This window comes from Amblyraja radiata, chromosome 15 (assembly GCF_010909765.2).
Source record: "Amblyraja radiata isolate CabotCenter1 chromosome 15, sAmbRad1.1.pri, whole genome shotgun sequence".
NCBI classification, from domain to species: Eukaryota; Metazoa; Chordata; class Chondrichthyes; order Rajiformes; family Rajidae; genus Amblyraja; species Amblyraja radiata.
In genome coordinates this window covers 40,724,468-40,740,734 of record NC_045970.1, presented here as the reverse complement: position 1 = coordinate 40,740,734, position 16,267 = coordinate 40,724,468, and the positions used below count along the sequence as shown (strand labels likewise).

General features: G+C 42.8%; 1 protein-coding gene across 4 annotated transcripts in view; it reads right to left on the bottom strand.

The window, feature by feature from the left end:
• cfap43 (cilia and flagella associated protein 43) overlaps positions 1-16,267 on the bottom strand; it is an 87,438-nt gene that overhangs the window by 44,871 nt on the left and 26,300 nt on the right. For all 4 annotated transcript variants that reach the window (XM_033034190.1, XM_033034191.1, XM_033034192.1 and 1 more), the window contains exons 7-13: positions 13,619-13,740; positions 12,385-12,516; positions 10,336-10,452; positions 9,232-9,312; positions 7,140-7,288; positions 2,969-3,072; positions 847-999 (exon numbers count right to left, since the gene is read on the bottom strand). In XM_033034190.1, coding sequence (XP_032890081.1) covers positions 847-999; positions 2,969-3,072; positions 7,140-7,288; positions 9,232-9,312; positions 10,336-10,452; positions 12,385-12,516; positions 13,619-13,740 — 858 coding nt within the window. The remainder of the gene's footprint in view (positions 1-846; positions 1,000-2,968; positions 3,073-7,139; positions 7,289-9,231; positions 9,313-10,335; positions 10,453-12,384; positions 12,517-13,618; positions 13,741-16,267) is intronic.

Here is a 16,267-nt window from a genome sequence, read left to right as displayed (position 1 = left end):
GAGGGGAATAAATAGCGTAAGTGCATAGTCTTATACTCAGGGTGGGGAAATCAAGAGAAGGGAAAGATTTAATAGGAACCTGAGGAGCATTTTTTTTCACATAGAGGGCTGTTGGTATATGGAAAAAGCTGCCACAGGAGGAAGTTGAAGCTGGTACCATAACAATATTTTAAAAACATTTGGACAGATACATGGATAGGAAAGCTTTAGAGGGATATGGGCCAAAAACAGGCAGTGGGACTAGCGTAGATGGGGCATTGCGGTTGACATGGACAAGTTGGGCCGAAGGGTCTGCTTCTGTGGTGTATCACTTTATGAAATCTTCCATGGCACCATACGTGGGCCACACCACCTTCGCAAGGACAATGTCGTCCACAGAGGTCAGATCATAATCAAAATGAATACATTAAACTAGATTCAGTGCTATTACACGCTGCTGGGGAGGGTTTTAGTTCTAGTTTTAGTTTAGAGATAAGTTGTGGAAACAGGCACTTCGGCCCGCCAAGTCTGTGCCAACCAGAGATCACCCATGCACTAGTTCTCCCCTGCCCACTAGGGACAATTCACAGAAGCCAATTAACGTACAAACCTGCACGTCTTTGGAGTGTGGGAGGAAACGGGAGCACCCAGTGAAATCCCACGCGGTCACAGGGAGCATGTACAAACTGCACAGACAGCACCCGTAGTTAGGATCGATTCCGGGACTCTGGCGCTGTAAGGCCACTGTGCCGCCCCACAGGTTGCCGAGATGTAGGTGCAGATTTGGTGATTAGTACAGAGCTCAGGTATGAAGTGCAGTAGGTTCTCCCACTGATCTCCTGTCCAGTGCCAAGATAGCCTGCTTACCTGCAGTATCCTCTCCCAGCAGCTGAAACATGGTTAACTCGGTCCCTCCGTGACATTTGTGCTCTCCAGACTGACAGGACAGTGTCAGGCAGTCCACATTCTTCCTCAACTTGTTCAACGCAACAGACACCCCCAAAATCTCAGCTTTTATCTCTGTTTAGACACAAAAAGAGCAAGGGGTGAAAACTGCAGGCGCGGCAACAACAGTCGAATAACAGTTCCGTCAGAACATCGAGCACAGCAACGGGAATGATCAGCGGGTGCAAAGTGGGGAAACATTTATAAACACGTTTGGGTTTTAGTGTGTCTCCAACCCAGGATGTTCCTGTCATGGGACTGTCTGATGAGATACCATAGTGGAGCCATACTCAGTATCCAACCCTGTGGTGCCTCAACTACACCGCCGTGGGATAGCTGAGATGGAGCATCTCGGTTGGCATGGGTATGTGGGCTGAAGGGCCTATTTCCATGCTGTATGACTGTACGACTAAGCATTTGCTGTCCATGTTAATCATATAGACAGAGGGACTGTGCAGATGATGAAAAGAAAGGAGGCAAATTTTGAGGAGGAGTGTTTGCCAAGAACTCAAGAAGTTTGGAAAGGAATATAGGTAGGTCAAACAAAGATGGGGTCCACAGTGAGGAAATGTAAGCGTGTCAGCTTTGGAAGAATATAAAAGCAAAACATTGTCTAAAATTAGCTTCCAACCCAAAATGTTGTCTGTTCATTCCCTTTACAGATGCTGCCTGACCTACTGAGTTCTCCAGCGCTTTGCGTTTTGCTCAGGGTTCCAGCATCTGCAGTTTTGTCTTTCCATACAGAATATTGTTTAGGTCACCTGGGACTATTAAATCCTGGTGTTAGAAGGACTCGAGTGTCCTCATACAAGTAACATACAAAGTTAACAAGAATTTAAAAAATCAAAGGTACACAAAATTGCTGGGGAAACTCAGCGGGTGCAGCAGCATCTATGGAGCGAAGGAAATAGGCGACGTTTCGGGCCGAAACCCTTCTTCAGACTGATGGGGGGTGGGGGAAAGAAAGAAGGAAAAGGGGAGGAGGAGGAGGAGCCCGAGGGCGGGCGGATGGGAGGGTGGGAGGAGACAGCTAGAGGGTTAAGGAAGGGGAGGAGACAGCAAGGGCTAGCCAAATTGGGAGAATTCTATGTTAATGCCATAAGGACGCAAGGTCCCCAGACGGAATATGAGGTGCTGTTCCTCCAATTCCACCTTTAAAAAATCAAATGCTGGTTGCTAACGCTGGAATCAATGCTGGAGGAACTCAATGGGAAACGTGCCAGTTATTGCAAGTGGGATCCAGCACAAAGTTGCAAATTCTTGCTACCACTGTCCAAGGCTGTGGTGAGCTCCCACTTACAGTACTGGGTACAATTATGGACTCTGTATTTAACGGGGGAAATACTTGCTCTGGAACAAGTGCTGGTTTCATGAGAAAAGTTTGAGAATGTGCTTTTCGATATAGCGTCTTCGACCTGAACATTACCTGTTTCTCTCTCCACAAATGCTGCCTAACCTGCTGATTTTTTATCTGCATTTTCTGTTTCTATTTCAGATTTCCAACACCTGTTGCGTGTTATTTTTCTTGGGCCTACATTCTGTTGTGTAAAATAAGATTCTGAGGGGACTTGAAAGGGATACGCTGAGAGAATACTTTCTCTGGTGGGAGAGTACAGGACCGGGGCACAGTCTGTAGGTCAGGAAACATCCACTAAAGTTAGAGGTGGAGTTATTAAATATGTTTCCGGGCTGAGAGAAGCGGGTGATGTTTGACTATGGAGAAATGAAGGTTTATCGCAAACAGGCAGGGATGTGGTCAAGACCAAAGATTAAATCAGGCGAAAGCACCTCGGATGCACGGCCATTCCTGGTCCAATCTTTATGTAGCATCCCATGGAGGGGTGGAGGAGCAACTTTGAGAAGGAGGACAGGGGAGGCAGAGGAAATCCTTAAGAGTATCCTCACATCATATGCGAACATACTTGTAAACAGCACTGATGGATCTTGTCTCTGTTGCAACATTCTACGCCGGTGGGAGGACTCACTGGTCAGAGTGACTGAGACAGGGAGCACGCAGTTTCGAGGCAATTCATTCAACAGTTACCTGTGTATCCAAATACTTTAAATAATTTGGAGGGTTTGGCATTCATACTGAATATATACCCATCGGAGCATCCAGCCACAAGGAATTGTCCCTCTGGATCATACCTGAAAGATAGTTCATAAGTCATTGGAGCAGAAGTAGGCCATTCAGCCCATCAAGTGAACTCAAGTGACATTCAATCATGGCTGATCTATCTTTCCCTCTCAACCACATTCTCCTGCCTTCTCCCCATGACCCTTGATATTGTTTCTAATCCCAAGTATCTGTCAATCTCTGCCTTAAATATACTCAATGACTTAGCCTCCATAGTCGTCTGTGGCAATGAATTCCACAGATTCACCATCCTATTTGTTAAGGAAGTCCTCCTCATTGTCAGTGGTTGGGATGTAGTAAGTAAGTGGCTGCGGGGAACCCCTGGTGCTTCATCCTCAACGTGGAGGTGGAGCATTTGCAGTGGCGTTGGGCACCATAAGGCGATGTATTGGGAGCACTCAGCTTAATGCAAATAGCAGATGAAGCATTTCATCTCCCAAGCTAGCCACCTTTTGCCTGACCTGTGTCTCCCTCACTGGCCTCAACAATCATAGATAGGGGAGAGTCTGAACCTTTCCATCAGGATGGAAATATCAAATACTGGAGAGAATAGTTTGGAGGGGCAAAATTTAAAGTGAATGTGCTGGGTATTTTTGTTCTCCACAGAGCATGGTGAGTGCCTGGAATGTGCTGGGGGAGGGGAGGCGGGTTAGAGGCATATATGATAGTGGCGTTTACGAGACTTTTGGATAGGCACACGAATATGCAGGGAATGGAAGGATATGGATCATGTGCAGACAAGTAAGAGTAGGCCTTGGCATTATGTTCGGCACAGACATTATTCCTGTGCTGTACTATTTTATGTTCTATGTTCCATGTAATCACAATGGAAGCAAGTCACCATTGTTCCCATCAGTCTGCCTATGATGCATTCCTTTACGTCTGACCCAGTTCATACAGAGAATTGTGAGGAGATGTGTGAGGGTAATGTATCCTGTCGCTTTAGCCGACCACTTCACTGCACATGTCACAATCCTGTGCCCTTTTATTCCTTAGTTTTCACCAAATGTAGGCTCTTGACCATATTCATAATAGCACAACTCTTCGATATTCTCTGCTATTTCTCCCTCACGGGAATTATGTACACACATTACTGGGTTAATCTGCTTTCACAAAACCTCTCTTTGTACCGTACACTTTGATCCCATTGCTGCCTTTCAGATGTTCATGTCTGTCTGATGGAACACAAGTTCCATCACGTTGCTCAAGTTATTTTTCTTCATCGTTTGAGTCATAATTTTATTTTGTCTCAATTTCTCTTTTCCCCCTCTGCTCAAGACTAACTTGACTATGTTGAGTGGTCTGGATATTAGCAACTCAGCAACAGTGAAAATCCCTTGTTGAATGTAGCGATATTATGACGTTTATTAGGATCTTGGCTAATTAAACTCATGTTGTTGACGACTTTTGGAATACCTGGTTCTTTATAGCTTCTTTAATTTATTTTATACCTTTCATAGCTTCTTTAAACCGCATCAACCTCCACTGCAACTCTTGCCTGATTTGGTGAAATCAGTATATGAGATTAAAACAAATGTGTTTTAAAAAAAAATTTGGGACAGGGCATCCATTCTAAAGATGAGGCGAAGGGAACCAAGGAACTGAAAATTGTTGAAGAACGAATGAGGTGCATCGGATGTAGGTCAGAAGAGGGGTGGAGAAGCTGGAGAAGAGTTTGGTGGGGAAGGAGCAGGCAGAAACAATTGGCCTGCAACTCCCTCCGCAGATGCTGCCTGACCTGCTGAATTACTCCGGCACTTTGTGTTTTGTTTCTTAAAATGCTCCCAATAAAAGACTCAATGAAGCAGCAGGCTGTTCATCACCGCCAGCTATTCCCTTAAGCTGTCATGAGAAATGCATCAACAGGGTAATACAGGACCCAACGTGTTTCTCCTTGATCCATTTTGAGTGATAGGTATGAAGTTATCAAGCATTTTTTCACAATAATTCATGTGTGTTCTTTGGAAAGGTCTTGCCAACTATTTTAACACTGTACAGGTGTTTTCCTGGGATGGCTCTGGCATCTTCTGTTTGCACAGTTTTCCACCAGCTCCTCAAGATCTTTACCTAAATTTACTTCACTTTACTTTGAACCATGAACTGTACATTGTGGTTAATGGTCGGTAAAAGGAATTGATGGAGATAACTCCTCTTAAGGCCTCTTAATTTGAGCATACTTTCACTGTACGGGACTGTGCATGTGGCAAATGTAACTGTTTATTGCAGACATGACCCATTCCCTGATCATTTACAGCTACAATTTCACAATCTAAAGGATCCATTTTAATAATACCAATTGTGGCTCACTTCTCTAGTTCATGTCTTATGACTGTTGCTATTCCATTTTTTTTTAATTTCTCAGTGCAAGCAGTGCTTTTTTGTGATGACATGTAGTGGTATCGTTCTAACATGACACGTTTGGTTATTTATGGATAACATGTGAATGAATTAGAACATTTATTTGTTCAGACTTAAAATGCAATTGTCAAGTTGCAAGTTAAAACTTATCCAACGTTAGGTATATTAATGGGAAAAAATAGTTGAAAAGTGAGGTTTAATTATTTATTGATATGTGTACTGGCACAGTTCCATCTAATGTTTGGAGCTGATGCAATGGCGACAGTACTATAGCAAGGACTAGCAAAGAAATCTCACATAATACATACCATAGCGAAATTATATAAATTCTGCAATGTTTCATAAAATAAAATAAAATTTCCTGTCCCACCTTCAGCCTCTGTCCTCTGATTCTTGATTCCAGTACTCTGGGTAAAAGACTCTGTATATTTACCCAATCTATAACTAGCAATGTTACAAAATTTTGAGATTTTAAAAATCAAGTCTGTAATTTATCCCATCAGATAAAGCATAAAAATAAGTTTAATTTGACACCTAATTCACTTTCATATCTCAAGTATTTAAAAAGTTATGGCCATTTTCATACTGGGAAATGAGCATCTTGTTCCCTATTGATTTTCTATGGACATAACAAAAAAGCTGTGATCGTGAACAGTCAAAAGCCCATAACTTTCTTAAAAATTAAGAGAACTGAATGAAATTTTCAGTTATCATAGATTGAAGCATTCTGAAACAAATATAAAATAATCTTACTTGGATGACCTGAAATTAAAGCATATAATTAGTTAGTTACCTAATTGTAGCTAATTTCAGACTTCAATTACTAGATCTAAACATCTATCCATTTCTTAATAAATGATTAACATTTTTAAATAGCCTAAATGTCCAAATAATATTCACAAATAATTCACAATAAAACATGATTTTTAAATCTCATTTACATTAATTTATAGGCCAAATGGAAGGAATTTAGTGTTTAATTGCTGTAAATAAATGCCCATTTAAATCAGCTTTCCAGTGGGTCCCTGTGGAACGCGCTGGTTTAGAACGTTCACATTGCGGTAGATTTGTGCCCCAAATGCCCAGAAAAATACTGCGCGATATAATGGGGCCAAAATGAGCTACTCGCAATATTAAACTTTGTATAAAGGGATCTTTAGAAGCCCTTTTGAATGTAAAAATATACAACCTAACTTCAGCTGTTTGCTTTATGAGACCCAGCGGTTGGTGACGGTCGCGGGTTTAGAGATTGATTTTTAAACTACTATAACTATTTTACGAGGCCTTTAAACCTAATAATAGCTTTTGCGACGGGGTCTTCCAGCGATTTTTCGTTAATAATTAACTAGGCTGAACATTTTCGATTGGAACAGCTTAGAGAAAATCGCGTTTTAAACCCGCCCCCTCTAAACGGCGCCAAAATCGCGCACACCCACAACGGAAGATTTTCAAGGACGCTTCAGGTAGGCTTTGCAACATACCTACTATAACCCTCATGATCTTATACAACTCTATTAGGTCACCCCTCATCCTCCTGCGCTCCAAGGAGTCCTAGCCTTGCAGACCTCTCCCTATAGCTCGGCCCTTCAAGTCCTGGCAACATCCATAGAAATCTTCTTTGCATTCTTTCCAGCAGCACAACATCGTTTCTGTAGCGGGGGGACCAAAACAACTCAATACTCCAAATGTGGCCTCACTAACATCTACTGCTTCGACTTACTTCAGACTCTGTATTGCCATTCTGTGGAGAAAGACTTGGTGGATCAGCTGAGGAGTCTCCACTGTCACCACGTTGGCATAATAGATATGACCAGTTTCAGTGGCCAGAGCCACGTGGTCAGAGGAAGGACAGCATGCCATGGCACTGATCTGTAAATGTGAGTAAGTAAATACAATTAGGTTTCATCCCCCAAAGCTGTATCATCTACGTCCCTCTCATGTGCACTGGGTTCAAGATTCACCCGCTCTTTGTACATCATTTGTTAGGCGAATTAAAATGGACCACATGATTCACCCTCTTCACCCCATGCATGCGACAATATCACTTACTCTCCCTCCATGTTGCAGAGTGGACACGATGGGCCGAATGGCATACCCCTGCTCCTATGATTTATGACATGTCTCCTTTAAACATGCATGCCAAACTTTAAAAATCTTTACTCCTTGCAATGCAGAAGCTGTGGGGTTTCAGTTTCAATTCATAGGTTATAGGAGCAAAATTAGGCCATTCGGCCCATCAAATTATTCTGCCACTCAATCATGGCTGATCTATCTTTCCCTCCCTCCTGCCTTCTCCTCACAGTTTGAGTTTGAGTTTAGATTATTGTCATGTGGACCGAGGTACAGTGAAAATATTTTGTTGCAAGCTGAAGCAGGTAGCAGAAAGACAATATATGATTACAATTGAGCCATCCACAGGGTACAGATACATAATAAAGGAAATTACGTTAATTACGCTTTGTTCAAGATAAAGTCCAGTAAAGTCCAATCAAGGATAGTCCAAGGTTCTCACCGAAGGTCGGAGAGTGATCTTATAAAAGTGTATAAAATCATGAGAGGAATAGATAGGGTGAATTCACAAAGCCTTTTTCTAATGGTAGGAGAATCGAGAACCAGAGGACATATGGTTAAGGTGAGAGGGGAAAGATTTAATAGAAACCTGAGGAGCAACTTTTTCACAGAGCATGGTGGGTATATGAAACAATAATCTATGCCTCTAATGATATTATACACCTCAATAAGGTCACCCTCAGCTTTCTACCCTTTAAAGCACAAGGTCCCAGCCTATCTAACCTCTGCCTATAACTCAAGCCTGCAAGCCCAAGTAATCAAGGACATGTCTCATCCAGGTTACTCCATCTTCTCCCCTCTCCCATCAGATGAGAGGAGCAGAAGTTTGAAAATGCATACCTCCAGATTCAGGGACAGTTTCTTCCCAGCTGCTATCAGGCAACTGGACCGTCCTCTCACCAACTAGAGAACAATCCTGACCTCCCATCCATCTCATTAGAGACTTTTGAACTATCTTTAATCAGACTCTACTAGACTTTATATTGCACTAAATGTTGTATCTTTTATCCTTATCTGTGCACTGTGGATGGCTTGTTTGTAATCATGTATAGTCTTATCTTTGACTGGATAGCAACAAAACATTTTTCATTATACCTTGGTACACGTGACAATAATAAACTATACTAAACTATATAGTAGAATTTAGGAGACTCTCTAGAATTTAGGAGATTGAGAGGGGATCTTATAGAAACTTATAAAATTCTTAAGGGGTTGGACAGGCTAGATGCAGGAAGATTGCTCCCGATGTTGGGGAAGTCCAGGACAAGGGGTCACAGCTTAAGGATAAGGGGGAAATCCTTTAAAACCGAGATGAGAAGAACATTTTTCACACAGAGAGTGGTGAATCTCTGGAACTCTCTGCCACAGAGGGTAGTTGAGGCCAGTTCATTGGCTATATTTAAGAGGGAGTTAGATGTGGCCCTTGTGGCTAAGGGGATCAGAGGGTATGGAGAGAAGGCAGGTACGGGATACTGAGTTGGATGATCAGCCATGATCATATTGAATGGCGGTGCAGGCTCGAAGGGCCGAATGGCCTACTCCTGCTCCTAATTTCTATGTTCTATGTTTCTATGTAAACTAAACTGGTGATCTGCACCCTTTCCAACATTGACATATTTCCTGTTGCTGGATGGCCAGAACTGCACACAGTACTCCAAGTGTCTACCAATCCCACTCCCCTGCTCTTTGCCCATTACCATGCCACACGTTCGAAGATAAATAACAGATAGAGGATTGTTTACCCTTTCTGGCAGTGCAAGAGTGCTGATATTTTTTCCATCCTTGAGTGACCATACTTGCATGATACCCAATTTTCTTGCTGACTACAATAAAGCAGAGGACGCATGTTAATACATTGGGACACATCAGGAAATCAGGCTAGGTGGGCATGAGATTGAAGAGGGAGGCTGGATAAAGCAAAGTCTACAGAGAGTGAAAGGGTGGCCAGAGAGAGAAAAAGTCCAGCCTGGCTGTATATGTGTGGACCCACAGGAGATGGGTGAGATTATGAATGAATATTTCTCATCAGTTTTTACTGTGGGAGAAATGAGGAATATGTTGTGATGTTTTGGACTAAATACTTGAGAGGGGGTATTGGGGCCTACACACGCATTAATCCCCAGGGTCAGATCTGGTCGGAAGCTCAGGAAGTAACTGAAGAGGGTCTTGCCAAGATATTTGCATCAGGATTAGCCACAGGTGAAATACTGGAAGACTGGAGAGTGACTAATGTCACACCATTATTTAAGGGCAGCAAGAACAAGCCAGGGAACTACAGGTAAGTGAGCCATCAGTGATGGGCAAGACACGGGAATGGATTCCTGTCCTAACTTAGTTACTGGCACAGACAGGATCTAACACCATTTGTATATTCAAAGAGTGAGCAGGGATAATCAGCGTGGACTTTTGCATGGAAATCATGTCTCTCAAGATGTCATCGAAGAGGTTGAAGAGGTAAACTAGAGAATTGATAGAACTAGGGGTGGGTGTTGTGTACCTGGACTTCAGCAATGTATTTGACAGGTGGGTTTAGTGTAGAACCATAATCCAACTGACCCAGAGATAAGAGTAGTTGACAGTGATCAATGGAAGACTGTGCCTGAGGAAATGATCCAGGCCCCAGGACAGACATGTGTATGAAGGAACTGCAGATGCCTGTTTAAATGAAAGATAGACACAAAAGGCTGGAGTAACTCAGCATCTCTGTTGCTGTCTGCCCTGCTGAGTTACTCCAGATTTTTTGTGTCTGTCCCAGGAATGACATCCCATTCCTGCGCCAAAACAAATGACAGAAAATCACTACAAGATCCAACAAAGGAAAAATAAGCACCAGTCTTTCATCTTACCACACAGTACTGAGTCCCAGTGCCCAGAAACATTGCTGATACAAAGTCCCCACTGTACACATTCAAGGTTGTGCTCACATCAGCTTCATCCAATGGATTATATAAAAATGCCAAACCCTGAGGGAAAAAAAGAACAATTCTCGCACCTCACTTTCCACATGTGTAAGGACTGGATCAGCATCGCAACAGTGAATGATAAGCAGCTCCCCTAATTGCTGCCAAGAAAACATTTTGTTCCCTCATTTTGTTCGGAAAAATGTCCTGGAGCTTTTCCCAGGACAGATTAATAAATGTAATTAGATGCTGCATTATAGTGGGAGGCATGAGAGCCAGTGAGGAAAGGCTTGGTCAAAGATACACCGTAGAAGGAGCCTCTTATTGCCTTGGGGGAGAATCACAGGAGTTAGGGTCCGGCAAACCTGGGGGTGGGGGCGAGGGCAAGGAATGAGATTATAGAAAGGAGGGAGACGTGGAATGGCTTCAAATGGGGATGAAGAGGAAAGAAAGCAGGAATAAACCCAGTGCTTTCTACATTTCAATTCGTGCTTGTATGGCATATCGACAACTCGATAAAGATACAAAATAGATTCTCAAATAGAGTCAGACAGCTTGGAAACAGGCCCATCGGACAAACTTGCCCATGCCAACCAACATACCCCATCTACACTAGTCCCACCTGTCTGCATTTGGCCCATATCCCTCTAAACTTATCCTATCCATGTAACTGTTGTGATAGTACCTGCCTCAACTACCTCCTCCGCCAGCTCCTTCCATACACCCACCACCCTTTGTGTATAAAAGTTGCCTCTCAGGTTCCTATTAAATGTTTAGAATGTTTAATATTACACTGGGCACGATGATGACATTAGGAATAGATAGGGTGAATGCACGGTCATTTTCCAGCAGGGGAATCAAGAAAGAGAATCAAAAACATAGGTTTTAAGTGAGAAGAGAAAGATTTAAGATTTAATAGGAATCTGAGGAGCAACTTTTTCCACGCAGAGGATACAAAGTCCCCACTGTACCCGGTGGGTATCGGGAACGAACTGCTTAAAAAATTAAATATATTAATTAATTTAGGCAGTCAGGTCCTTAAACACCAATCTATCAAGAACACCAACACCCTGGAATGATACACCGACTGGCACCTTTTTTCTCTACAAGAGAAGCAATGCATAAATATATTTTATGAGTGGACTACACGTGGGAAGCTGGAGTTAGTGTTTCCAAACAGGAAGGAACCAATAAAGAGTCCTGGAGAGATAAGGAACTTCGGATACTGGTTTACAACAAACACACACAAAGTGCAGGAGTAACTCAGCGGGTCAGGCAGCATCATGGAGAGCATGGATAAGTAACGTTGTGGGTCAGGATCCTTCTTCATACCCAGAGGGCTGTGCGTTCAGAGAGGGCGAGATTGGACAGAGTTCTGGGTGTAATTCGGGATCCTGGATGGTGCGTGAGCGCCATCCAGTGTTCACGCCTGTGATCAGGAAATCCTGATTTACCTTCCCATTAGTTTATTGTCATATACACCAGGGAGCAATGAAATTCCTCGTTCACATGAAGCTACCAGATTAAACACTAGACATACTGTAATGATAAATACAACAATAAATATAATGAGAAATGGTACAAAGTTGTAATGCAATCTAAACTAATGTGTAAAACATTTTTGTGAAACATAAAGTACAATAAAGGAATCTATTGATGTATCGATTGAAAGAAACATCTGCCCATCGATCTCCCATTCACACTAGTTCTGTTATCTGACTTTCCCATCTATTACCTCCACACAAGAAGCAATTTACAGAAGACAATTATCCAACAAGCCCACACATCTTTGGGATGTGGATGGAAACTGCTCACAGGGAGAACATTCAAACTCCACACAGACAGCACCCAAGGTCAGGATCCAACCCGGGGTGTCAGGCGCTGTGGAGCAGCAGTTGCACCAGCTGTACCAAAAAAACTGAATGAGTTAGAGTTAGGAGTAAGACTACGTTGTAACCCTCCAGGCAGCGGATGTGATAGAGGTGGATTCATTACCTCCTCAGTAGCAATGAGCAGCGATGTGTGATCAGATGAAAATGTAATATTCCTAATCGATGAAGCTGCAGACCAGCACTCCTCAACCTCCAAATTGTGGAATTTGGACGTGATGCAGTAGAGTTTTCCATCCTGAAAAATACATTAATGTTTAGTTATGAACACATTTGCACAGAGGAGTGAATTTTATGCTATGTAATAACAAGGAACTGCAGATGCTAGTTTATACCAAATATATTTGATTTTAACAGTGGGAGTGGATGAAAGCAAGGGGAAGGGGAATGCTAGGGTCAGGGGCATAATGTCTGATAGTGCAAGAGTTCCTTAACCAGTGCACCCCAAACCCCTGACCCACTTCGTCCAATGGATTTATTTTGCACTGACAGTTCACTAATGATGGGATATGGAAGCAGGAACGACACAGGAGTTAAACTATGTTATCAGAGGTCAGGTTGAAGACTTATGTCTTCAGGAGTTTTGGAAAAGTGGAACTGTAGGTTTTGGGTCAAATAATCAAAACCATTAAATTCTTGGTTAAACTTGAGCTCCACTTACATACATTCTATAAAAACAGACTAACTTGCTGAATTGAAATTTCCAAAAGCATGACTTCTGACCACCCCAATTCCAAACAGAAGTTCAAACCCCATTGGTGCGAGCAGTTTTGGGCCCCATATCTGAAGAAGGATGTTCTGGCATTGGAGATGGTCCAGAGGAGGTTTACAAGAATAATCCTGGATATGATTGGGTTAATGTATGATGAATGTTCAACGGCACCAGACCTGCACTCACTGAAATTTAACATTTACCAAATAGTGAAAGGCCTGGTTAGAGTGGATGTGGAGAGGATGTTTCCATTAGTGGGGTAGTCTAGACCAGGGGGAACAACTTCAGAATAAAAGGATTTACCTTTAGAAAGGAGATGAAAATAATTTATTTAGTAAGAAGGTGGTGAATCTGTGGATTTCATTACCACAGACTGCAGTAGAAGCCAAGTCAATGGGTATTATTAAAACAGTGATTGACAAATTCTTGATTAGTAAGAGTGTCCAAGGTTGTGGGGAGAAGGTAGGAAAACAGGGTCAGAGAAAGATAGAACAGCTATGATTGAATGACAGAGTAGACTCGATGGGCTGAATGGCCAAATTCTGCTCCTATGAATTATGAACACGGTGTGCTGGTCCTAGGACAGGCAACTGTAGTGGAAATAGTTGGGAGCATGCTGAGTCTGTACCTTCCCTGCTGTAAACAGTCCCTTTGTACTGAATGCCAGCGTATTCACGGAGCACGCCTCTAGGATGGGATATATGTTCATCCTGATGGTCGACGTAGGCCAATCCGGCACATTCCCCACACCTGAAACAGGGGAAGAGAACTCAAGATTTTTTTTATTGGACACAGTTGTAAAACAGGGTGGAGCGAACAGAGAGATGGCAAGGCTTCATTCAAAGGGCTTGCATCTAGATTCCAGGTGAGACATTAAATGGAAGTTTGTCTGCACGATCCATTGAAGGAACTGCTGGTCAGAGGATTCCTCTTTGGAATGGAGACTGAGGAGTGACCTTAACGGGGTGTGTAATATCGAAAGGGAATGGATAAATGTCACACTCTTTTTCCCAGAATTGAGGATTCTAAAACAAGAGGGAAAAGACCTAAGGTGAGAGGGGAGAGATATAAGATCAACTTTTGTTTAGAAGATATGGAATGAGCTACAGTGGAAGCTGTGGCAGCAGATATAATTACGACTTTTAAAGGAGGTCTGGACAGATATATGGATCAGAAGGGTTTTGAGGGATATGGGTCAAAGGCAGGCAAATAACTAGCCTAGTATGCCAACTTAATCAGCATGGTGGGCTGAAGGGCCAGTTTCTATGCTGTACAACTCTATGCTTCTCAGACTCCTCTGACCATAATTACTCTCGCAATCAATCTCCTCTGTTTTCAAGATCCCACCAACAGAATCATATTCGTCAATAACTATCATTGAACAGACACAACTATTTTTGTGCCTTGAGCAGACACCTGAAAAACATCTCTATGTCTCTGCTTTTAATCAAAAGTTATCAGTTCAGAGAATTAGCCAACAGGCTCCCAAAAACTATATTCTAGTTTCAGAGGAAAACACAAAGTGCTGGAGGAACTCAGCAGGTCAAGTAGGATCTGCGAAGGGGAATGGGCAGATGATATTTATGGTCAAGACCCTTCTTTCAGATTTCTGCTTCTCCAGTTTTCCTTCTGATGCTGCTGTCCATTGTAATATGAATGATGTTTGACACCATTCTCAGTAACTATCCTACAAAAAGTACTTTACAACTTACAAGCCTTTTGGGGCATCCCAAGCATGCTCAGATCCTGCCATCACCAATGCTTCTTGGGGCATTAAAGGGGCTGTCCCACTGCGGCGACCTAATTGGCGAGTTTAGAAGAGTTTAGAAGAGTTTGAAAAAGTGTCATGTTGAAGACCTCCTTCAACTATGTAGAAGATCTCCTTCGACTATGTTGAAGACTAGCTTCAACTAGCTTCGACTAGCTTCGGGAAAATTGGACACCGAATAGTGGAGAGTGAAGACAACCTCCTTCTATCTTCTTCGACCTCCGTTCGACTATGCTAAAGACTATGACTACCTTCCACTACCTTTGACCACCCTCGATTCCCTACGAATAACATGCTGACCTACTACGACCTACTTCGACTAAACCTATGAGTAAAAAAAAATATTGATTTTTTCCATGGCGGGCATTTTTCAGCATGTTGAAAAATACGCCGCGATCTAGCTGAGGCCTCGAGTACGCGGGGGCTACTCTAGAGCATGAAGGAGAGTTACAATGACCTCCTAGAACATCGTGTCGCCCATGCTGCGAGTATGAGTCGAGGGCAAACTCTTCTAAACTTGCCAATTAGGTTGCCACAGTGGGACAGCCCCCTTAGTCTGAGCGATAGATAACAGGGTAAACTTCCAAAAACAATCCTCTTCCTATAGCCAAGGTCCTTGATTTCTGGCAACATCCTTGTAAATCTTCCCTGCACTCTTTTCAGCTTAGTGGCATCTTTCTTGTAGAAAAGTGACCACTACTTGCTTAACACTCATTATTGGGGTGGAGTGCCTAGCTCCCTGTAATGGGAATCCTGTGCACTGATTGGAATTTTGGGGAAAAAGTGAGATGACGGAGGAGTTAGCAGAGTGTGCAGTGGTGTTATTACTGGGAGGATACAGGAAGTGCCGTCTCAGAGGAAATGAGCACTGAATTACCTATAACAATGCTTTTATTATGATTGTATACGCTGCTATGGTGTACCGGCAATTCTCAAAAGTTAAAAACTAGATTTTCACATGTTTGATGTATAATTGCATTATTTTAATATGAAGTTTGATTTTTACATTTATATTTCCTATATTGATAGGAATATAAAATGTGGATAACTGTGGCTTAATTTTTTATTATGCATACCAGCACCTTTTTTCTACAAACAAGCACTGCTGATAACTAAGATAGACATAAATGCTGGAGAAACTCAGCGGGTGAGGCAGCATCTATGGAGCGAAGGAATAGGTGATGTTTTGGGTCGACACCCTTCTTCATACTGATGTGGGGGTGGGGAGAGGGAAAGAAGAAAGGATGAGGTGGAGACATTAGGCTGTGGGAGAGCTGGGGAGGGGAAGGAGGGAGAAAGCAAGGACTACCTGAAATTGGAGGTCAATGTTCATACCGCTGGGGTGTAAACTACCCAAGCGAAATATGAGGTGCTGCTCTTCTAATTTGCGATGGGACTCACTCTGGCCATGGAGGAGGCCCAGAACAGAAAGGTCGGATTCGGAATGGGAGGGGGAGTTGAAGTGCTGAGACACCGAGATCAGGTTGGTTAATGCGAACCGTGAGGAAG